General features: G+C 39.9%; 1 protein-coding gene across 1 annotated transcript in view; it reads right to left on the reverse strand.

The window, feature by feature from the left end:
* The window catches only part of LOC104159011 (reelin-like), a gene marked incomplete at both ends in the record, with an annotated part of 81,005 nt that overhangs the window by 15,490 nt on the left and 40,490 nt on the right, over nucleotides 1–25,025 (reverse strand). The window contains 5 exons of the mRNA XM_009696807.1: nucleotides 388–500; nucleotides 3,509–3,660; nucleotides 7,819–7,964; nucleotides 21,830–22,070; nucleotides 24,874–24,970. Coding sequence (XP_009695109.1) covers nucleotides 388–500; nucleotides 3,509–3,660; nucleotides 7,819–7,964; nucleotides 21,830–22,070; nucleotides 24,874–24,970 — 749 coding nt within the window. The remainder of the gene's footprint in view (nucleotides 1–387; nucleotides 501–3,508; nucleotides 3,661–7,818; nucleotides 7,965–21,829; nucleotides 22,071–24,873; nucleotides 24,971–25,025) is intronic.

Consider the following 25,025-nt stretch of genomic DNA (forward strand, 5'->3'; position numbering starts at 1 on the left):
TCCCACCATGACTGACCCTCTCAGGATGTAGCTCCTATCAAACCGTGGTTAGCAGGAGCTTGAGTGGAGACAGGAGTAATTATTTGTGAGGAGACGTTATGACTAAAGTTTTCAGCTGACAGCCCAAAATTTTTGCCCATTGCTCATTTGCCTGTTATCCTAGCACAAGCCAACGTCGCAGTCCTGCTCAGGGGTGGAGTAGTCAGCAATAACTGCAGAGCCGTGCTGCAAAAGCACCCTATCACTGTGAGATCTGCGCAAGATTTATGTGCTTGGGAACGTCATGTTTGACTGCCCTTTGGAATTCAACATGCAACATCTTTGTGACGGCCTGAAAATAAATTGATCTATCCATCCCATCCACCTACTTTGCTTAAGGTGATTTACCTTGTAGGCAGCATAGGTCAGAGTATCAAGAGGTATGTGTTCCCTCCTGCCTTCAATTTTGGCGTAAAGTATGACATCATTTTCATGGGATTCTCCAGAATCACACGTTCCTCCTGTACAACACACATTTGAGGGAGAAAAAAATTAATTGAAGCCCTTGTTATTGGAAAGTGGAATCATATTACGCAGCCATAATTATGAAAATAATTACAATCAGATGCTATTTAACTTAGGATATGAAACAAAAGAACACCAGACCTAAGGGCACAGTGTATTAGAACTATTTGATCTGATACACCATGCCAGAGATCAAGGGGGGTGACAATTATGAAAACCTCAAGTACTTCTCTTAATCAGCTTATCAAAACAATTTAAATAGAAAATGCTGTGCCTAAAGCAATACTTTTATCTGTATGCTTTAAATCCTATTTACACAGAAATGCTCTGCTTTTTGACTTCTTGTCAGTAAACTGTTTAGTACTCACACTCCGTGCAGCCACACACATCATATGTGAGGACCTCTTAAACACTTCTCAGCTGATAGTTTAGCAGCTGAGAATGTGTTCTTAGCAGGAAACAAGGAAGACTGCTGTGTACCTTATTTGTTGTGCTGCTTCTTCTACTGTCTACACCATATCCTAAAAAGGGATCGATGGAGTCTATTGTATCACACAAAACAAGTGTGACATGGTTGCCTCACAGGAACGGGGCAGCATTTGGAGTATCTTCACATCAGTAGAACCCAAAACACTTACTAACCTTTCTGAAAGAGCAGATGTATTGGCAAATATGAGCACTAAGTTCTGCATTATAGTTAGGAGATGGACATCATCACACTAGTTTGGTGTTCTGGAAAAAAGGTTTTTAAACAAAGTATCTGAATTTGAAACAGGGAACATCATTTCCCTGTACACTATGGGTACTGCAGGTATTAAAAAAAAACAACCCAGAAACAAATAGGATGAGGAAGCTTCTTTGAAAAATCTGTAAAGTAGAAAGGTTGCATATATGAAACACTTTCTCTGCTTTTTTCACTGCAGGTGGATAGTTCTTGGAATGGACTAGGCAAAGCAGTCCAGAGAACTAGATAAGGTGTGCGTCTTTCATGTGTATTATGCTGTAATAACGAACATCCACATGTCCTTTCAAATCCTCTGCTTGCCTGAAGGTTTAAACTATTATTTGTTTAATTTACAAGTATGTACAGAATAAATTTTTCAGGCGATATCCCACTATCCTCTGTGCCTGCATGTGCTGACAACTTCTCCCCTAAGTTCAGAAGGTTGAGCAAATTTCTTTCCTGTTTCTCTTGCAGGTGTGTAATGCTTGGAAGAACTGGGAAAAAGCATCCTCTTTTTCCTGTGCTTTATTGGTAATTCATGTAAAGCAGAGGAGATGTGCAACAATTTAGGACAACAACATGAGGTCTTCTATTCATTAAATAAAGTGTGTTTTTTCTTGTTGATTCAGAGTTTGCTTGTGGAGGTCACAAGTTTAGTTTCTGCTTCCTCCTTTATGATTCTATTATTCTCTATTTTTAAGCAAAAATTCTTACCTCCCCCAAACATGGTGTTGACAGAATAACTTCATGCAATTTCCTTTATGCGCAAAATAAAAGTTCTGGAAAAACACTGTGAGGTACTGAATGATAAACACCGTGTTCATAGGGATTTTGGTTTGTTGCAACACCCAACTGGTGCAGTTGCACTGACAGCAACAGCAGGGAGGGGAAGTGACAGGACGGGTTTGTTCTTGGCTCCTTTCTTAGCCCTGGTAAATGACTGAGGTTGCACTTTGTCCGAGCAGGGAAGGTTCACAGATGATGCTAACACCACATCAGTGCTTTTCACGAGAGAGACAACATGTAGGCCGTACCTCCTCCGAGACCCTAGAACACTATAGCACACTCTGTGTGAAACTCATCCTAGGCCAATACGTTAGCAGAGGAAAATATTTATGAATATAGTAAGGGCTTTTAAGCAGAAACTATTCTATAGGTTCAACCAGCTAAGGCTGTCCCACCTCTGTGCTACTCCTATCTCATCCTCGAGTGCAACTCTGTCGACTCTGATGGGTTAATACCAGGGTCTACATGGATATGACTGTGGGAGGATATCACAGGTACCTTTAAATCCTCTATGGTGTGGTAAGGAGGACAAAGATATTACTATCTCTTCTAATAATAGAGTAAGTGGCATTGAGTGAAATTAGAAGAGACAAGACAAGAAGATGCTTGAAGAATGATGAAGAATTGATGAAGAATTGTTAAACTATGGAGCTGTGGGCACAACAGTCAGGTTCAGTTGATTAACCACAAGTACCAAAGATCATTTTAAACACTGTGGAGGGGCCTGCCTCACCTAGCTACTACTCCAGCAGGCTGTGACTCCCCCTCACGTCCTGGGTTATATCTGGCAGCCTTGTGCTGATGTCTTAGGTTCGTTTGGACACCTCAAGTGGCAATAACAACCTGTGCTTGTGTAATGAATCCTGCCTGAGGACTGAACAAGAGTGAACCAACACCTCTGTGTGCACCAAGTGCTTAAGCTTCCTTTATATCAATGGGGATCCAACTCATGCCGTCAGTGGAGTCCAGGGAGCTGCTCAGCTGGTCTAGCAGAGCTATCTCGTGGTGAGCTGAATGGGTTTTTCCAGCAACTGTACTGACCACATCTTGTTTAACTATAAAGGAAGTTTAAATACTGATGGACACACCTTCATGCAACTTCTATATTAAACTGTTTTAACTTGGAGCTAGATGTTTATATCAGACAAAAAAAATGGGTGGATAAATCTATGGAAGAAAAGTCCACCAAGGGCTACTGAACTCAGAGTGCCCTGTCTGGTTCAGGAAGGTTTTCATCTGCAAGTCAGTGTCATCTGGGAGGCTATTTTTGGGAGGCCTATTTATGTGCCCACCTTGTTTGTATACCTGTGTGGGCATCCAGAAGGGTGGACTCTCGTCTGACTGACAGTGGTGAGTCTTACATCCTTGTGGGCATCACAGTCACAAATCAGAGCTATCCTCTTCTGAGGAGTCTTTAAAGTAGTTCTATGCACACTGCACAATTGAAATCTCACATGCTTCACATGTTGTATTACATTAGGAATATATACTCACCCATACTGAAATAAAACCTTAAGTTCCCATAACCTGTAGTGTCCATGTATGGAGTGCATATTTTTCTTTCTCCATCTCTGAGAAATACCATAGCTGAGCCAGATTCCAGTGTCCCACATTCAGTACCAATGACAGCTCCAAATATGTCCCACCTGGAGAGGTCAACAATGGATGGAGAATGTGTAGCATCATGTTACTGATAAACTCATACAAAACATGTTCTAGGAGTTCATTTGTACATACAAAAGTAGCTGCTTGTACTCTCAGAGAGGACATCAAAATGCAGTGTTTCAAGTATGGTTCCTATGACATCACTTGCATATTCAATACTAGCTTTTAAACTCAGTTGACTCAAATAAAGCAAAGTTTATGTAAATATTTTAAATAAATTGGTAGAAAAGTATGAATTACTAAAAAAATAAGGCTTTTAATGAATGCTATTACCAAATATTTAGTGTTGTATTGTTCTATCATCTTCATTATTTTTCTGGCATAAAACTGTTTAAAATACAATTGCATTCTGTTTCATATTGCATAATATAAAGTTCATAGATCAGTGAAACTCGAAAAGGCACATGTACACCATATCTGCTATATAATCATTAAATATGTAGGCAATAGCTGAAAACGCTCTCTTTTCATCTTTTTGAGCATTTAGGGCAACAGTTTTTAACTTACACATGAGCAGAGTATGAAAAAAGACTGCTGTGCTTCTAATATGTGATGATATGATCTTTCTCAGTTTTTCTGTATAATATTTTATCATATTTTTATTCAGTGATAATTAAAAGAGCTGTTGCAGAATTTTTCAATTAAATGTTTTTTATTGAAAGTATGTTTTCATCATGAAAGCATTGGTTTCTTCAAAACTCTATTAAAATATTTTGAAAGATTAGAAACCGTTGAAAACTTGTACATTATTTTGGTCTGATACATTATTATTCATGTTGAAGTCTTGACTAATTAATAATAAAGTATTTTAAAATTATAAGACTGATGAAACAATGAAATTATTTAGAATCACTAAATCCTGATAATCCAATCATTTAACTAGCCAGTGTGATTCAGGATGAATGAGAAAACATTGAAGTTCGGAAACCTTTGTGGGAAGGCAGAGACTTTTCCTGTCCCCTTCCAGCAGAAACAATCTCTAGCAGCAATGTGCCATATGACAATTTAAAAAACTGTCATTTCAAGCACTTAACAGTCTATTTATCAGTTTAACCATTCCAACTATTTCAAAATGTGTTTCTAGGATCTTCTTAAAAACTGCCAGTTTCCCTGTTGACCTAAGCTGTGACAGACCAGCAATGTGCCTGTTTGGAAATCCTGCTTTAAAACTGTCAGGAATTAATGAGCTTAACATCACTGAAAAGCTTTATGATATAAATATAAATACTGTAATGGAAGGACAGTTTAACCTAACCCTAATTCTGTCATGCAGACTTTTTAAAGAAAATATGCAATATAATCAAAATACAATTTTGAAAATGGGTCTCTTGGGCTGAAGGCAAGTATAGAATTAAACAGTTGTGTCTACTTTAACTTACACGACAAAATCTCACAATGCTCCATTGATCTTTTGTATGCTCTATTTAGCTCAATTAAAACACTCTCTGTAGTGACCCACAAAACAACTCGGGGTCATGAATGATGCAGATCTTGGATGTTTCCAGGGATCCTCTCCTTTTTGGCAGCGTTAGAAATGAAAACCAGAAAGTTCTACAACATTAAAAAAACTGGTACTTCAACAAAAATACATCAACTCACTGTCTGTAAGGATGAATGGAGAAAGAATCTGGGTGATGGCATGACAGAGAGGTGGACATTCTTGATTGAACATTACATTTGAATTAATTTATCCCTCACATTACTCTTGAAATTCTTCTTTACAAACCAGATGATAGAATGATATCTGGATCTGAACTAGATCAACTGGACTCTGAGGTCCAAAGCAGCAATGTATCTGCTAAAGACAGAGGCAGCCTGATGTGGAGATCTGTCCACTTTTAGGATCAGGCCTGAATTTATGCAATTAAAAAGAAGCAGAATGACAGTGGGAAGACGTGGGGTACTAACAACAGCAACCCCTATCCATGTAGCCTACTGCTTTAGGTGAGACATGCAAAAAATACCAATCAAGTGCTTATTAAAAACAATTATAAACTCCTCTGCCCTTACTGTTGAGCTCTTTCGGATAACTCACATCAGAGAGCATTTAGTGCAGAGGAAGGTGATGGTGACCATTTTGTATGAGCTTTCTTTTGCTCTCCCTTATGAGGGATGCTTTTGGCTTTCCTTTGAGAGCTGACAGGCTCCAGCTGATAGGCTCCAGCTGATATTACAAAGGGGAGCCTGAGAACGTCCTGCAAACTTTGTCTCGGGTATAAAGTGTTTCTATGACTATCTGAATACAGTAAAACAGTACTTCAAATATGGTTCAAACAGCATTCAAAAATATTTCTCTAAGAGGGATTAAGGAAGTTCATATAATTACAGTTATGTAAAATTCCCAAAGCAAAGCTACACAGAAATGTTGCAAAGAGGGACAGTGGTGGTGACAATTTTATACGATGGGGATGTATTCCATAACGTCACCTGAGTTCAGTGTGTATTCACGGCTGCATGCAATTTAAACCTTCATTCTTATAGAAACAATTGAAAGAAGGAAGTTTCTAATATAGAATAAAATTTGCAAAGAAAAAAAATTAAAACAAGAAAAGGAAAAGTTGTGAGGCCTTGGGTTGGCTGCTTAGTGTCTTGGAAAACAAAATTACCCCCTGCTAGGGCAGGCTGTCACACCATTAAGATTTTACAGGCAAGGGGGCAGATGAGGGCCTGGTTCCTGGGACTGCATGCAGGATGAGAGAGCAAAATGCATCTGCTGACTGCACCCTACCTCGCTCCTAGCTGGGAGCGGTGGCACCTGCGACTGGAGCTAGACACTGTGTGACAGTGAAAATGTAATATTCCTAATTCGGAAGAAATTGTGCATTTGCTAACCAGGACTGCAACTGGCCCAACTTTGCCTGACTAAACACCTGGTCTAGCAGAGACAGGATCTACAGATGGGGCAGATGTCCCCAGGTAAAACTTCCGTTCTGTTTTTTAAGATGGAAAAGAGACTGAGAGAACATCTCAAACATATCCCACATAGTCACCTAACATATAACACACATGCTTGTTTCCTTTCCTTTGTCTGAAACAGCACCTGATGTGCCATGGGTTGATTATTTGAACCAGGACAGAGTTCACAGTGAATATTTTTTCTGTAAGACCTAAATAAACCACGTGGCCACAGGACACATTAGCATGGATTTCTTAAAAGGTGCTCTTTACCTTCAGCACAGCATAGGCAGCATTTGAATCAGCTGCTAATGATCTGAAGTACTTTGTAGGTTAAAATCAACATTCAGTAGAGACCCATAAATTAACAGTGTATGTTCCTCACTGCCCTGGGGTTACAGCAACTAATGAAATTCTTTTTTTTTTATAATAAAAAAGAATTGAGACCACACTGTTGGTTATTTTCTTTTTGTCAAAATTTATACATTTAGGTATATAAAATGATACTTCTTTACCAGGACATTTGTGTTTTTTTAAAGCTTATTCATGTTTTGGTAAGAGTAGTAATTTTGCTATCCTAGGTGGTTTCTTTACTTTCTGTGCCCTTGCAGCACTCCCTGATGGATCTGGGTTTACATGTGCTCTTTGAATCCCACAGTATATATTTAAAGTAAAAATAGTAAATTATCATCTAGATCCTCAGCTCTTGCACAGCAGGCATGATCATGGTCTTGGTGCTGGAAGGCAAGAGCAGGCTGCTGCTTCAGCTGTCCTACCTCCACCTCCTCCTCCTCCTCCAGCACCTGCAGGCTTCTGCACAAGCAGGAGCTCTCTCGTGGCAAAGCATGGCTCACAGCAGTGAGCTAGAGGGATGAATTTCTCAAGGAATTTGATTTCATGTGGATATGAGTTTGTTAACAACACTCAGGTGTGAATGAAAAAAACAGATCAACATCATGTGTTTCTTCAGAATGACTGCATAATTCACAAGCGTGACTTTTTTCATTAAAAACTTTGGTGACAGGATGGTCTGGAGACAGACTGTTCCTCCTGGTCTTTCCAGACTTGTTCCTTCCTAAAATCCACAATGACCTGTTATTTACTGTATTGTTATTTATCTTAGTCACAATCTTCTCTGACTACACAGCAAAGACAAAATGCAATTCTCCGTTTATCCAGTTTCCTCATCCCTGGAGTGATGTTGCACACTGGCTTAGGGCCCTGTGCAGGTGAGGGGCACTCACCCTTTAGGCTGGCTCTCAAACTCTTCTGCCCACTGTTCCTGGGCATCCTCTGTGGAGAGGTCCACATCCCGGGTTGTGGCAAAATTGAACTCGCTGCCTTCTGTCCCATGGAAGTAGATGGAGTTTCCATCCGACTGGCAGCTATGCTGTGGACAAAAGGAGCACATGGGAGGTGACATTACATCGGGTTTGTAGGGTGCTTATGCACCGTCAGAGCTCAGAGCAAGCTCTACGTTATCTAATGACTCACGGATGCCTGAAACAAAATAAAAGCAAAAAATGGTCGGTCATCTTTTCTCTTTCTTGGCCCCCCCTGAAAAAATGATTGCATCCCAATCTCGTATCTGCTTCCCTACAAATGCACTACAGACCACTGTAAAACTGTGTTTGCATAGAAAAGACATGTACTATATCTTTGGGTGTTTATTTCTGTTTTAAAGTATTGCCATTATGTCTGGAACATACACAACTGAGTGTACAAATAACTTTAGTAGTATATCAAATACTGCTATGAGTATTTTGTTGGCATAAGAGTTTCATGCTGTGAAACACATAAGATCTCCACGCCTGAATTTTTGCCAGAAGAGGTGTTTGTCGTAAAATTGCTATGAATGCCGTACAGTAAACATTGGACCTGAAGTGTACAAGTGAAAAGGCTGTATTTGCCATATTTAATTCGAACAGCGTAACAAATTGCTCTATAGGCAACTAGCTCTTGTGATACAGCAATCGCAGAGGTCCTGAGGCTGCCCCCAAACCCAACGCGTCTGCTGTTCCTATTGCATTTCTGTATACACCACCTCAGCAGCATCAAATGAAGCCAGGTGTCTGTCCCAGCATGGCCTGACTACCACAACTCTCCAGGAGTATTGACCTGGAAGAAGCAGTTTGTGAGGAGCACGTGGGGGTTACAGTACAGATTTCCTTCTTTATCCCATCCTACTTCTGCTTTCTTGTGTGTCTGACAAAATGGTAAGTCTGCCAAATCTGTGTGGCTGAAACAGATACTGGAATGTTCTAAACAAGACCTACCTGGCCTTAATGCAAACTGAGAACTTGGCATTTTATTGAATTGTTCATATTACAACAAATACTGATAAAAGTAAAAATTAGCTCAAACCCTTTTTTGGGGGGAAATCTTGGTCACATTAAAAGTGAAAGCTGAAATAAGAAATTATTAATTAGAATAATTCTGCATTCTTACCACAGTTTAATATCTGAAAAAGGGATACAATAATGCCAAATTGCATTGACCTTTTCAGTATCATCTATGCAATGCCCTCTTGTATCTGAATCCCTTCATAATGCACCAAGGGAAAGCATGACAGTCACCTCTTCTGCATTTAAAAAAGTCATGGTAGTGCCATGTAAGTGAATAACTAATTTTTTAATGAAAAGAAAGATGTGGCAAGAAATGAAAACTGCCCAGTACATCTTTGTCTATGGGATTTTATGAGCAAATTACAAAATAACATGTTTTGTCAGATTCTATAACTCTTCCTTCATTTATCAAAGCAAAAAAAGAGACATAATTGACATTCTTTCATTGATGATTTTCCAATATGGTTGCCAATAACTTAGCAATTAATTTATATTTAGGAATGTAATTTGTGACTACATTTCTAGAGGTGCCTACACGTTGTTAGAAAAAAATCTGAGCACTTGAAGTCTGACTTTTGTATAGAGATTTTCTGGTCTATAGTTGAATGACAACAACTCTATGTTTATTAACAGTGACTAAATATCACTTAAAGAAATAAACACACTCTAAAAATGTAAAGACCATTTCAACTGCTAAAATAAACAAATTGCTGTTGGAGTGTTTTTCTTCCAAAGAAAGGTCAAAGCAATAGAAAGATTCTGAAGTGTTGATAATTTATCACAGAAATTAAACAGATTTTGTCACAAGTGTCCTTGCTCTGTTAATGTACTGTATATACAGTGCACCATATATACAGCTGCTGCCACTTGAAAGGCAGAATAATTTACACATAAAATATTTTATGACTAGGAGAAATTAATGAAACAGATTTATATTTTACATATTTTTGAAAAACACTCTCTGTATTATACAGTTATTTATAATTGACTGAGAAATGTCTTTTGTTCACTGATTTTATCCTTCATGCTCACAGGTATTGCTAACACCAGAATTTTAAGAATAACTTGTTTGTTTTACTTCTTGCTTTTCAGAATTTTCTCCATTTGCTGAATAGAAATGAAGTAGGCAGTCAAGTAAATACACTAAAAATAAATAATCATGCTAAAACTTACTGCAAATTTATATGTAACCCTTCATCTCTTAGGAAACAAATAGACAAATAGATCCCACTGAGCTAATTACTACAATTGCATACAAGCTTTGGAAAATCCTTTATAAGCCTTTCTTATTCCTCAGGTGCTAAGTTATATGTAAGGATATACTTGATAGTGGGGTAAGTAATTAGTAATCTCTTGCCTGATGAAAGCCACCTATTAAAATAAACACAAAACAGATACAGCCCTGTTATCATTTAACATTTGCATGTCCTTCTGCTGTCTAACAGAATATTTACTGAAGTACATTTGATGGAGTTTCCATTTAGACTGTCAAGATAAATAAATGGGCAGTTTGGCAAAGGGGTGAGTAAGTAATTATTTATACAGTGGGGTTATGATCAACCCTTTATGAAAGCTCAAAAGCATTGTTTATTTAATTAGTTCTATAAAGCTATCTTTATGCTTTTATACACAGCTATACAGTATCTATGAATATGAATTTTATGCATATTTCATGTGTTAATGAACCCCACAACGTATGGCTCAAATCATCTCACATGAAACAGCTACACAGAAGAGAAATTCAGAGTGGTGTTCAAGTCCTTCTGTTATTCTATACGCCTGTGAAACGGGTAATAGAATGTCATTACCTTTAAAGAGAGTAAGAATGGTGCTCAAAACACAGGTATAGCTTTTAAAAAAGTTCTGAGGGAGGGCCATCATTTTCTGGTATGTTTTTGTCCCAGTGTCACCATTTGGGACACTGGACACATGCACATGGGAGAAGTAGATGAGGACGAGCCCAATTTGCATGAGCCAAGCCACCCCAGCAAGGGCCAGGGATCCTCTGCTCATGATCTCATCCTCTCCCACCTGCCACATTTCCCTCATCTGTGTAATCATCACCCCCAGTTCATACTCAGCTTCCATATTTTTCTTTCAATTTTCAAAGAAGTTGCTATCTGTCACTGCTTTTACTGCTTTTTTTTTTCCATCTGATGGGCTGCTGAGGGGTGAATAACCTCAAAGAGCACTCAACCAAATTTTCCAGGAGCAAAAGAAGCTCCACAGGAGATGGTCCCTCACTGACATTGCCCCCAAATACCTTGTCAGTCTTGTTCAACATCCAGGAGGCTGCTGACTGTGTTGGATTATTCTGTGGTTTTGTAATAGAGCTTGAACAGATTAGAGACTGAATTGAAACCATCAGACTCATTTTCTCTTGGGTTCAACCCAGGATTTGAATCCAAGCCTTTAAAAATCAAGAACTAAAGTACAATTTACATACTGTGTTGCCTCTTTCCCAAATTAAAGGCTTTACACTTGCAGTGGTACGCTATATACTTCCAGTATTTAAGGACTGAAATTTACAGGTCATTTTTGTCATTCTAAAGTGATAAAAAATGTGGAATGATCATGTACTGTGTTTTGAAACTAACTGGAATAAGTTCTCCCTCAACTGGAGATACTGCAGATTTCTCTATGTAGATGTAGAGTTCTCTTTTACGAATTCCAGATTAAATTTGTTCTCTGTTTCACTGTTATTTACACTTAAATGATTTATAAGATAAGAATGAATCAGCTTGCAGTACAAATTTTATAACTAAAAAGGCCAAATGACAGTAACTCATAGGATATTACTCCTTGTTACTATAGAAGCATCAGCTATAGGTCCAGAAAGAAAGCAGAGTTTAATTTTATTTAAAGGGGATTAAAAGCATGTGGAACATTTAGTGTGTCCTTGCACAAATTACGACACTGAAAAGTTAACTGATTTGTGAGGAAAAATTAATTTAGAGAATAAATCCTTTGCCAAATCTGATAACCTTCATTAAACAAAGTTTTCTGCCAGTTCACCTACATAATAGAACACAGGACACTTGCAGGGGCTTGAATGCAGCCGCTTCACAACAGTGGCTATTTCCCATTGTTTGCAACTGGAGTGGGACTACCAGCCTGCCATAAGTAAACTGTTGTATTCCTAAATAAACAACCCCTGCCTGTTGCCAAACGGAAAGAAGCCAAGTTCTGTTCAGGGACTGTGGGCATCCCAAAGGGAAAAAAAACCAGTTTAATTTAATCTGGCACTACCAATACTATTATTCACTAGCTGCAATTGTTAAGCTATTGCTTTGCGTGAATAGGGCAAAATGAAAATTGGCTGGATGCATTCCCATATCTCAGCATGCTTGGATTTGCTTTCCATCTAATCTTCACTCTGAGTTTTCTGTGTTTCTAAAGTTTGTCTACTGGATGGTTATGGTATCACTGCTTTTTCCTTACTTTCAAGAGCCTGCATGGCTCATCCTCACCTGCCTCCACCATCTCCCGTATGCACCATCTCGTGGCTCACTTTTCCTTGACTGCTGATGCTTGCCACTATGTCTGCCGGTGAGATGACCAAACTTGCATGCCCTAACCCATTCTGCCCAGCATGCTTGGCAAATTCCCCACAAGATGCTGTCTTTCAGACACTTAGTGCTTTCCTCAACAAGCCTTATCATTGATTACACTGAAGGATGCACTGCTTACCAGGATAAGCACTCTCCCCTCTTGCAATATTCCCTTTTATTCCCACATCTCCCCAGCCCCAGCTTATCTCCTGTTTTATAAATGGATGGCAATTTCCTGGGACACAGGCTATCTTTTTGGTTTGCACCTGAAGAAGCAGCAGCAGTACATTCCTTGCTCAGGTCTCTTTGATGCTACAATAGTACCAGTACCACAAAAAATATATTTTCATGCTAAAATTGCTGTTATCCATGAATATTTCTAGTCTGTGAGTATAGTTCTTAGCCAAGTTGTCTATGAGAGCCAGCAAGTCTTATTAATTCAGGTGAGCCTTCTCTTCTACATTATGTGAGCATTAGCTAATAATTTGAAAATAGAAACTATGGGAGAGAGCAATGCATGGTTTCAAAATCAAATCTTTGTCAAGAGTCTGTCACCCTCTTTATCCTATGCTATAATCCTTACAGTTTACATCTTCTACATACAGCTTTCACTTATTTTTGGTACGTGCTTTTGGGAAAGCCTCTTGATCATCTAAGATGCAGAAGGCTTTCAATTAGAACTGCTCAAAACCATTCGTCAGCAAAAGCAGGGAAATCAGATTTGGTGAAGCAGGTACTTTCCTGCTAGACCTATTTATGTTTTCATGAATAAATACTGACAGCCTTTCTGTAGCATATAAATGGCTTAAGGGTCCCAAGTAAGACCTGGGATCCTATATCATGTAGCATGCCTGAACAACCTCCATATTTTTAAAGACTTGCATGAGAGCACCATGTAAGAAGACATCTGCTACCCTCAGCGTGACCTCTTGGCTGGGAGGGACCTCTAGATATCTCCTGTTCACCCTGCCGTGTGAAGTAGCACAAGTGTCAGCCAGATCGGCCTATGCCACCATTGCAGCTAAAGGACACAGCCCTGAAGATTTTTAGCAGCTCCAAAGACAAAGATTGGGAATATAAACAGAAGCACTGAAGTTCATCGAAACCAGCTTCTGTCTCAGTTGTTCAAGTCAAACTTGTGAATCAATAAATACCTCTTGGCTTTACAGTATGGGATTTCTCTACTTGGAGAGCAGAACAGAGGGCAACTAAATGATATGACTGTGCCATTCGGAGAAGCATCAACAGGAAACGGTAGTGTGAAATTCCTCAGTGTAACAGATTTTTGGCTGAGGTGCTGCATATCATCTTCCCGAGGTTTGTCCCCACACTCCCATGAAAATGTTGTTCACCTCTGTGCCTTTAAAGTATCCACAGTCATCTTTAACATCATTTAATTAGGTTTTTATCAGAGACGAACACTGATGCACCTCTTCATATTATCTCTCCTGGGCCTAATGGCCCTGATGATTCTTTCAGACAGCTGTAGCCTCACAATTTATTTTTTGGCCACATTTCTTGCATTGGAATGAATGTGTTGGGCATTTGGGCAGTGCCAGCTTGCAAAGGGCTGACGGCAGATGGAAAGAAATCTGCCCAGTATGCCTTCACCTCTACATGAGCAGAGGGCCATCAATTTCCCCCATTAAGGAGTTGTCACGCAGCCCACCCAGCTGGAGGAGCATCTCTGATAGCCAGGCTGGCTGGCGTATGCTATTCAAATACAAAATGCACTTTAAAAGGAAACGAAAATATCGTTTGTCGGCAAATTGAAAATGCATGGCTTTGACTGCAGCCAATTTTTTAATGACTGTAATATTTTAAGTGATTATTTTTGCCACTTCAGATTGCTCCTTAGAGAGGAGAGGTTTTTTTAATTAAAATCTAGGCAATGCAAACAGATGAGAGATGAGAAACAGAGAAACAAGAAAAAAGACGAAGAAAATTAATTAAAGCAGCATTGTCAATGCAGCCATAAATTAGATATTGTATCTTTCTGGGAATGAGTCACACAGGTTTTAAAAAATTTTAGATTTTGACATGATAGCAGGAACAAGGATGGAGTCTGTCTTGATAAAATCATACTCTGTATGCACTATCTTAGCCAGGAAAGGTATGATGGCAAAATTTAGGAAAGATTCTAAATTCTAAATTCTGTGGATTTGGCTGTGAACACTTTTGGCCTGAAGTCCCTTCTTTAACCAAAGGAAAAACCGCAGTGTGATAAGAATGCTTTCCCACAAGATAAACAAGGCTTTAGTCTTTCTCACATGCTACATTTTTACATCATTTAATGTAGATTATGGAACGAAAACCTTGGCTTCACGGAGGGTTATAGTGCACCTTCCCTTTCCGAAACAAAGGGATAAAACTTATCCTGTAATGTTGTAACAAATAGCTTATAAAGCATGTTTTTACTCGTCATTTCCGATTACAGAGTGTTATTCAAAGGCTAGTCCTCAAAAACACTTTGCTTGTTTATGAGTGATTTGTATGGTTCTTAATTTTCTAGGACATTTCATGATGTTTGTACAACACCGGTCATTCTGGCGATGACTGATTTCCTTAATGAGTCATTTAACTGGCATGAACTGAACTATTCCTCTATGTTATTGGGAACTATTGATGTTTCTAGCACTCTGCAGTGAGCACAATTAAATCTCATCTGTTCTTCTGAAAGTAACGATGTGTATTTACACCCCTGTAAAATCAGAGTGAGAAAGAGTCAACCAAAGTTGTTTCTACTCTTTGGTATCTAATGGGTCAATTCATGTTGCTTTTATTAATGTGCATCTCACAGTGACCTGCAAAGACCAAACTCTTTCTTTCTAGGAGGCAGGAAAGACCCCTGGTGCTTTGACGCCAGCTCAGAGCTAACGCTGGCTCCCTGCCACCCCCCACCACACTTCCGAGCCGTGGGGAACTGGCATGGAGAAAAGTGCAGGTTCAGCATCACTACCCAAACAACTCAGAGTACCACAGTCAACCACCTATCAGTTCCAACAAACCCCTAGGCATTGTGTCTAAGTATTATTATTTTAATTAAAAGTGTGATTATTAACAAAACAAAAAAAAAGAGCAGCAATTCAATGCCTGGGGCTAGATCCAGCCCTGTGGATATACAGGTATATCCTCATGGGCACAGCTCAGAGTGCCCACGCTCTCACTAAAGGGAGCTGGTTGACAGGTTTTGTGCACCCTGCTCTGCTTTCTTCACCTCTCCTCCCCTCTCACACTCCTCCTGCCGCCCGCAGAGAAGCAGGAACGGCTCTCAGATGAGGTGCAGCAGGAAGCCTGCTCACCTCTTCCCAGGGAGATGTGGTGGATGAGGGCTCCTGTGAGGCAAAGCAGCTGGCTAAAGGCTGGGTTTGGCCCACAGACCAAATACTGCCTTGCTATATCTTATTCATAAAACAGAAGAGTCTTGTGAGAAGCATTTATATCTGTGTAATTTCACCCAATATAAGGTCATAGCAATTTCTATCTGCCATTTTCACACTGGTGTACCTAAAGCATCACCTTTACTCCTGCAAACAAATATATTTGATGTGATTCAGACAATGGGTACCTCAATCCTTTTTTAAGTAGGAATTTAAAACCAAAAAATAGAAAAAAAATCTTAATTTCAGCACAAACAATTAAACCCGACAAAGATATATATAGGGAGTATCAGGATGTTGTTTTGAAAGACAACTATCTAATGCCATTCCTATTAATTAACAAAGTATTCAGAGATTTGGAAATCTTCTCTGGAACTGGGAGGGTAGAATAGCTTAATCAGTCTTTCTTTTTGCCGAACTCCTAGGCCTGTGTGCACATCTTCTCTGCGCAGTGACCCAGGAGGACACAGGTTCAGGAAGGACCGGCAGACCTAGGATGTGCATAGCCCTGCTCTGCTCAGGGTGTGGTGAGAGGTCACAGAGTTTTACAGACACACTTCAGCGTATTTTTCCGAGTGTGAGTGTTCAGTTCTCTCACTCTCTTTCATACAGCTTTCTCTTCTGCTAAACTGGCTTGCTTTTTGGGACGTTAAAATGAGCCGAATAGTGATAATCTGTTACTTAAGGGACATGCTGTATCAGGATATTGGGATTAGAACATTTCCATGATTTATTGGTCATGTCCACAGTAGTGAATAACACAAATCAGGTACCATTCCCTCATCCTAAACCCAACTTGCTGGGTGAGGCTGGCACAGACCTTCCCCCCCTTGCCCCATCCCACGCTATGCCAGGCTGCCTGCTCGCAGCTCAGCAGCACGGCCAGCCTCAGGTGCAGTGCCCAAGTCCTGCAGACCAAACCAGCCGCGCTGAGTAGCTGGACCGCAACCTTCAGCCAACAAGGGAAGAGCGACTGCAACTACTGAGAGACAGAAATTCTGTAATTTGACTCTTCTCAGAGGTGATAAGTGTCACTGGGTTAACACATCATGACCAAATACATCGCTGCTCTAGTGTCTGTAATGATCTATACTGTTTTTTCACAGATGTGGAAAAATTCCAGAGACAGGAGATTTAGTCTCCATGCTGTTTTTATGTAATCAAAGCACTGCAGGGACATAAACTATACAGGCTATCAAGGTTGTCTCCCTTCTCAACCTCAGTTCTTGAGCTTGCACATCCAATCTTGAACCAGGGCAATCAGAGAAAACTGAAAAACTTAGTGAATGCTGTACCTCAAAACACAACTATTTCTGGTCAAATATACAAGAAATATGAATTGTCCACTGAAAGATGAGATCGCTTTTCTGTTCTATAGGAGGAGAGATGCAAGAAGCATTACTGAAGGAAGAAGACTTCATCTTTTCCCCCAATTAGCTATGAAGTCTTGAGGTTCACAGACCTTTAACAGCTCTCCGAGCATAGCAGTGCTTCATGCGTTTCAGCGGTCTCAACCACCAGTGCAACATCCTAGCCGTGCTCGGTTGCAAGGCTGTGCTCATGCTCAGAGCTGTCACTGGAAATATTGAAATGCAGTCAGGAATTTATCCTGTTCAACACCCTTTCAGACAGTCCAACACAGATAAATACATTCCAGTGGATCCAATTAATCTCCTAAGGGTTGCTTGGCCTTGCTAACAGCGCCTTTCTTGTCTTTTTCTGTCTTCTTTGGAACTGAAACACACAAATTCAGTGGCTTATCTCTCAGCTTGCTTCCTATCTCAGTAGCCAGTTCCAGCTGCGTCTGCAACCAGCCATGTGCTATCAAATGAGCAGTAACCGCTCCTGAGCGCAGCAAGAAACGTAATGAAATTCCTGGTCCAAGCTCAAGCAGATTGGGAGAGGAGGAGAAACCACTTCCCAAGCTGGGCACAGGCAAGTTCCCATAAGTGCTTATTGAGAACGTACTGTCCAAATCCACCAAACTGGAGTGAACACGTCGGTGCACAGTGACTGAATCCATCAAGGAACCTAATCCTGGACCCAGACAACAGTCTTCATGGTAGTACTTTTCTTTGTTTCAGCTATCTTTTTATGTTATTCATCTAAGCAGCCATTAATCTGGGTAGTTTTACCAGCAAAACTCCTGGATTTGCAACTTTTGCTATTTAATTTAGTAGACCTCAAGTACTACCAAAGTAATCCTTCTACAGAAAAAAATGTACTTTCTTTGCAACTTGATAAACATCCAACAAGAGCATGTACCAGGTATAACAACTAATTCCAAAAGCCGCCACCTGAGCAACTATTGGGAAAGAACTTGCTGAACCACATCTAACTATGTGAGCAACAGCAATATTTATTCTAAACTGCCAACAAAACATATCTTAATGCCTATCTTTACTAACAGAGTAACCCACTAAGGCAATAAAATGGTATTTAACAAGAATTCTCTTAAAAGGTTTGGGATAGCTGAAGGGATGGATAGGGTGGGCAGTTCTAACATGCTAGGACCATAATGGTAACCAGGTTAGGCCAGGGACCGTTCTCTGGCCTTGACAGCAAATGATGCAGCAGAGTTTGCATCCATCCGGGCAAAGTCTCTCCTCCCAGAAGAGAGGTGTCATCCCTGCAGCCTACTGGAAACAGTCACTGGCCCATCCATGGGGATACATCCCTTAAAGATAATACCTGGGAGGTTGCACAAACCAAAGACCAGCAAGGGGTTGTTGTAACAACTAAGGTGTGCAAGATCATGGGCTTCATGTTCGTACCCTTGTTTGCTTCATTCACTACCCTGGATGTGCCACAGAACCTCCAAGGAGAAGGTTCCACCATCTGAGCAACATCTGCTGGGGCAGTCCAGAAGTAAACTTTTAGAGAAAAAGTAAACACTTGGAGAAAGACTGTTTCTACTCCTTTTTCTACCAGAAATAATTATGTATTTTTTTCCTCTTCTTTCAGTTCTGACTGCCACCTGGATGAGCTATCTCAGACTGGCACAGCCCTTCCACCGGAGAAGTATGCAATATCAGTCATTCTGGATGGTGAACGGTGGTGAGCAAGAAAGGATGAATACAGAAAATAACCCCAGTAAATGGAAGAAATTTAGAAAGATCTTTTTCCTTGTTTCTTTTTTGTTTTTCTTAATATTTCATTCCCTTGGTCCAATGAAATTACTTATCTTTACATCACAATTTAGGAAAACAATTGACCCACAGTCTTGTATATACTGATCAAAACTGAGTTAGACAACAAATAACATCCAGAAACGTGCCTGTTTGTTGGCATTGTTAAGGAAACTCATACAGAAAAGGACCGAAGGAAGCCAGTGAAGAAGTTAACACAAACTTAAGGAAGATTTCTAAGGCCACTTTATCTAAAATACTAACTGACAAAGGACAGGAGGATATGAATTGAAACTGGTATGGCACAAACAGGCTTGGGCGGCAGAGAAAAAGTTCTAATCAGCTTGAATTGGAGTTTGTCATTGTGATAGACTATGAGTATGGGAAATTCTTTAAAAAGCACATAGGTGGGAGTTATAAAAGACGTCAGAGTATAGCAATGAAATTTGCTGGTCCCTTAGTAAAAATGTAAATAAAAATTTAAAATTGTTATATAGACTTTCTGAACAAACGTCAGAACTATTTAGTGAGTTTTAGATGTCTGGGAAGCAAGAGGACTTGCATGAAAAAGAGAACTAGAATTAACTTTGATGCAAGCTGTCCCTGTAGCACTGCCAGGGCTTCTCCAACATTATTGTGCAGGCCATTGCCTTTGGCTATGACAGAGAAATCTCCTAAAAGCCTCTCCCAGTTTCTATGAACTCTTGCAGCCTGAAAGCCTTAATAATACTAGCAATAACAATGTTGGCAATCCTGTGAATATGCACCACCCATTGCTGTGGTCATTCTGCCGTTGTGCTGGACAAGTCATCTGTCTGCTGTGAAATGCTGCTTGAAACAGAGGTGACTGGTGTGGTTACATTTAAAATGTGATGTAATGTCATTAACACAATATATAAAGGTTCTTACCTTTCCTTTTATACAAAATAGTGTGTTTGTGTGAACTGAGATTAGAACTATGCTAAATGTTTCAAAGAAAATATTGAAAGTTTTTATAAAGCTTTATATAATTTTCCAAACCTGAAAAGCACAAAAAAATTGTCAAAAAAATTGTTCTTGGTGTTACACAACTAGGATAAGATCTATGCTGAATCTGATGTAAATCTCGACCCAATTTATAGTTTTACTTTTCACATAACATGAAACTCGCATTACAAAATCTGTTCAAATTTTGACAAGATTGTTCCTGAAAATTTGAGGAAAACTGGAGTAGAAACCTGAAAAATGAAATCTGAGTCTGGGAGTGCTCTGGTGACAAGCTAGATGATACACTAAAAATGTTTGAAATAACTACAAGGTCTCATGAAGAATAAAAGCCCTGTACCACACATAGCCTTAATCCAGTGTGGCAACTCCACAGTCTTGCACATTGCCTTAACCTGGTGTAAGTGGCTACACACAGCCAAATGTCAGTTGGGAACAGACATTTGCACGTTTCACTTGTCCCTAAACCAGAAGATGGCCTTGGAGGAACGGCAGTGAGTCCTCACTCACCTCTCATATAAGATTTGAGCTTGAATGGGATTTCTGTCTAGAATCACTGAGTGATCTCTGAGTTTAGGTCCTTTGTCTTTCATGTAATCGTATTTCTATATGGTTACAAGTTTAAATAAAACCCCGAAAAACCACCATCAACAAAACAAACAACAACAAAAAAAGAGGTTTACTTGCTAAAGTTTAGATACTGTTTGTGCATGTTTCAGAAGGAGCAAGCAGTGTTTAGGCTTGGCCAGCTGACAAGAAGTAACTGTGCCTATGGCACATTAATCCTGGCTTTGCTTTCACACTTTCACATATGTGGGCTGGATTTAAAAGACTGACAACACAACAAATGTGAACTGCTCACAGAAAATTACTTCATTAAAAATGCAGGGCATTATTTGATTCTAAAATCTCATATAAAAACCCTGTCATTGTAGTTTAAATGGTCTTATTGAAGTAAAACATGCAGGTACTATGAGCAGATTAGCGGGACTGTTTGTTTCTGAAAAGATTAATCCAAGGCCATTCCTATCAGGTTCTGTGGGAAAAGGATGAGGCCATAACCAACCTCTTACAGCTCTCAGTATTTGACATCTGTTTCCTGTGCAATTGCCAAAACCATTACCAGCATCATAAATGAAACCTGACATCAAAACTGCCTTTTTTGTGAATGAAAAATAGCATGAAAACATAAGTCATCTGCTGTTCAACTTCTGGTTGCTTGGAAACATAGAAAGCAAGAATCCAATTGATTTCCACATGTTGAACAACTCTGCATTTGAAGGAACTTTGTGCACGGAGATCTTGTAGGGCTCCTTAGAGTTTTTCCCAAGGTTGCATGATCTTGCTGGATCTCATATATCAAAACACGATCTTAGTGAAAAAGAGACTTTTAAGGAGCAGCCACTACCTGAATGCAAGCTGCGACAGACATGTGACAGTCACAGTCAAAAAACTGGGAAACCATAGTTTTTTGTGATGGTTTGTGATGAAGTAAGTAGCGGTAGCCAAACGCCAGCAAGATAAACAAAGAGGTAGATTTCAAATATCCAAAGGGGGCACTTGACTTTGTTTCAGAAATATTGCACTATTTTTCTGAAAGGAAGTTGTTTCCCTTTTTCTGTTACATGATCTTTGACATGACAATATAAACTGTCACTTGCTTTTGGTCACGGCAGAGAAGTTGCATTGTTCTAGAAAGCCCCAATGGGACAGAGAAAAGGTAAAAACAAAGCAAAAAAGAGGCCAATTCTAGAAGCAGATGCGATGGCCTAAACACCCTTGTGTGTTCAGAGTTTGGTTAGATGTTACTGTCTTCTTCTACACACAAAAGTAATAATAACATTAAGCCATAGAAAATCAGACTAACCTTAACTGTGGCCCCAGGAAAGAAAAGCCAGTTGCCAGTATCCACAGGATCAAGATTATCTTCTAATACAACTTTTCTGTGAGCAGCATTTATGATCAGGATGTTGTCCAATGCCCAACAGGCTTCATACACATCACCAGCATGAACATAATCTTGTTTCCACTGAAAATGGGTGTTCTCCCCTTTAGCATCTTCAGGAAGGTACAAGATGTGGATGATCGTGCTGACGTTGGAAGGGGCACTGAAAAACAATGATATGGAATTAGACCAAGTTTAAGCTATAGCCAAGGAACACTTTTCCCTCATTTAACACATTTACTAGGTGTGACGCTGTGGTGCTGATGTCCCTTGTATGCTGATAAATCTTCTATGGAGATCAGAAAATACCTGCCCTGAGGCAGAGTCCCACTGTGCCAGGCAGTGCACATACAGCCCGAACAGACAGCCCTGCTTCAAAGAAAGTGCAAGCTAAGGCAATAAATAACAGATCAATGCAGGTGTTTGGAGAGCAGGAAGAAAGAGCAGGGCACGCTCATACTCAATGCTGGTCATAGCTCCCAGGTGACTGGGCATTGTCAGGTATTTTGCAGGATGGCCAAAAGGAAATATTAAGGAAGCACTTTACAAAAACAGGTCTCCCAAAATGTGATTTTTGATGAGCTTTCACCAAAAGAAACTCCTGACTTCTGATGCCTCAGTCCCTCATAGATCAGGATGGAGCAGAATGGCTGGAGGGAACAGCTGTGAATTTTCTCTGACAAATGTGTTCTTTCAGTCCCACACCCCTGCTGTCAGGATAATTCTGTGGATACGGAAGGCCAGGTTGCTTTTTTTTATCATGTTCTGCTTCAAGAATAATACAGAAGAAAACCGATTTGTCCTCTCTCTTGCTGCTAGAAATGGAAAACGTGGGGAGAAGAGGCAGACCTGGAGTATTAGTATTAGACAATGATCAAGACCTTGAGCTCTGCGTCCCAGAGCTGTCCTCAGAGCTGTGAAAGGGTTGAGGTTCACCCCAGGCTCTGAGTGAATGTCTTTACATTGCTAGTGGCAATGAAAGGACTGAGATCTTCGTGCAAGGAAGGGGTGTTCAGAATTATTATTTTTGTTTTATTAATCTCCCAGTAAGGGAATTAGCTACACTTAAACCTCAGGTTGCAAGGAGTTACAAAATTGGGGTTTGCAAGATGTCAGCTACTCAACCCTGCCTCTGCCTTGGTAGCCATGATTTGGTGGGTGAATAGTTTGTCAGAGACAATACAGAGCTTTTAGAGAAAAAAGGCACCAATAGCTTGCTTATATAGCTTATATAGCAGAAAATAGAGGAACTTGTCTTTGTAAAGCAAAACATTAGAGTGTAGTGAAATGCTGAAAAGCAACTGCATTTGTCCCATATTCACACCCAGAATCTGCCCCCACAAATCTCTCTGCATCTGCTAGATGTTATGTCTGTCACCCCTCACTGCAATGCTGCTCTGAAACGTTGTCCTCGCTTCTCCCTGAGCCCACACACAGCACCCGTCTTCCCCAAGAGATCCTTCTCCTCCAGCTCGTGAGTCCAGAGCTGAAATCCCGCTGACGCAACACAGACCAACACACCAACACAACACCGTCCCTTCACAGCTGCCCTCCTGTCCCACCTCTTCCCAGTTCCCACTGTTCCCTGGAGCTGCATGTAGTGCAGTGAAAGCCACTGAAGCACACTCAAACACTGTAATTCATACGGACCACAGGAGAAACGAGCATCCTTTCATAATTCATCCTCTCCACTTTGCACGACATATTGCTCTGTTGACCTATTTTCTACTGCCAGCTGCAGCAGTCAAAGTTAAAGCAGCACAGATCAAACTGTATATGCATTAACCTCAAAAAGCTGCGTTTCAAGGGCTTGTGTTTGCACCATCACAACTCTTGAGTTTCCTGCTTGCAGAGCTATGAGGGTAACTGAACTGATGTTACAGACCAGGTACATAATTTTGCATCAATGTGAGAAACATAGAAGGCATTGTGTGGTTACCCTGAGGCAACTCTAGTGCCTGCAGTGAAGTTAATCTTACTTTGTATTTTTCTGAGGTAAGAGTTAGCAGCATTTGTTTTACTAAAATTGTTCAGAATTTGTGCCTTTGTCAATGAAATCATAATCCTACTCACACAAGGAGTGGGAGGATGAGATACTGAAATCCACAGCCTTGCAGCTAGAGTTTTGCTTACTCATCAGAAATTCAGTATCTTTTTGCTCTGCACATTGTCTCAATGGACTGAAGACAGTCTCAAGCAAGTCACCTGTGTGACACAGACACTAAGGTAATGCAGGAAGGCGGACTGAGATGCTATGGGGACACAACATATAAGCAGCATTTTTTCTTTCCCAGTTGTACTTATATAACTATGTATACATCTCAATGCACAACATACCTTTCCTAATATTACTTAATAAAATGTTGGTTCCACGCTCTTAGAAAAATCCATCTCTGACACTGACTTTCTTTTTCAACGTGTGCATATTGCTATAAAAGATTTTAAAATCCCCATTCATAATACTTTGCACTTTCATGTAAACCAGTTTGTTTAAGAACAAGGCATAATTCACCATAATCTTGTTATTATAAGAGTGTTAGGAGCCAAGTGTTCACATCAAACTGTAAACTATTTTTATTGAATGTTTTATACTACCCAAGTAGAAACTTGCAAGACTATAAATTATGGCTCTTGCTGACATTAAAAGCAGTGCTAAAATGCAAAAGTCATCAAAGTTTTGGTTTTTCAGGGCCCTGAACCTGCTGGTTATCAGAGTTGCATTTTGACTCTGAAGTCATTCTCCTTCTTACCTCCCAGATAATCAATGGATGAAACTGTGATTTAGCAAACCCAGTCGCAGTTCTGCAATTAGCTTTAGTGACCATAATTTCACCCCTCGTCTTTTAATGTGTATGAACAAGTGAGAACTGAAAAGTTAACAATTAAAACAAGTTTTAAAAGAGCCAGGTTTAAACACCACCTGCTCAGCCGGAAAGCATGAAAATTATTAAAAAACTGTAACAAACCTAATTTTCTCCAGCTGAGTCCAATCTGCAGAACTGTTCTTACTGTAGGACACGGTGATGCTGGGATCTGAGTAACTAAAGCGACATGAACCTGATCCTGGGAAAAGCAATAAAATGAGAAGTGTTACGACACGACAAAGCAATAAATGATC

The sequence above is a fragment of the Cariama cristata genome, unplaced genomic scaffold, assembly GCF_000690535.1.
Source record: "Cariama cristata isolate BGI_N322 unplaced genomic scaffold, ASM69053v1 scaffold4383, whole genome shotgun sequence".
Taxonomy (NCBI): Eukaryota; Metazoa; Chordata; class Aves; order Cariamiformes; family Cariamidae; genus Cariama; species Cariama cristata.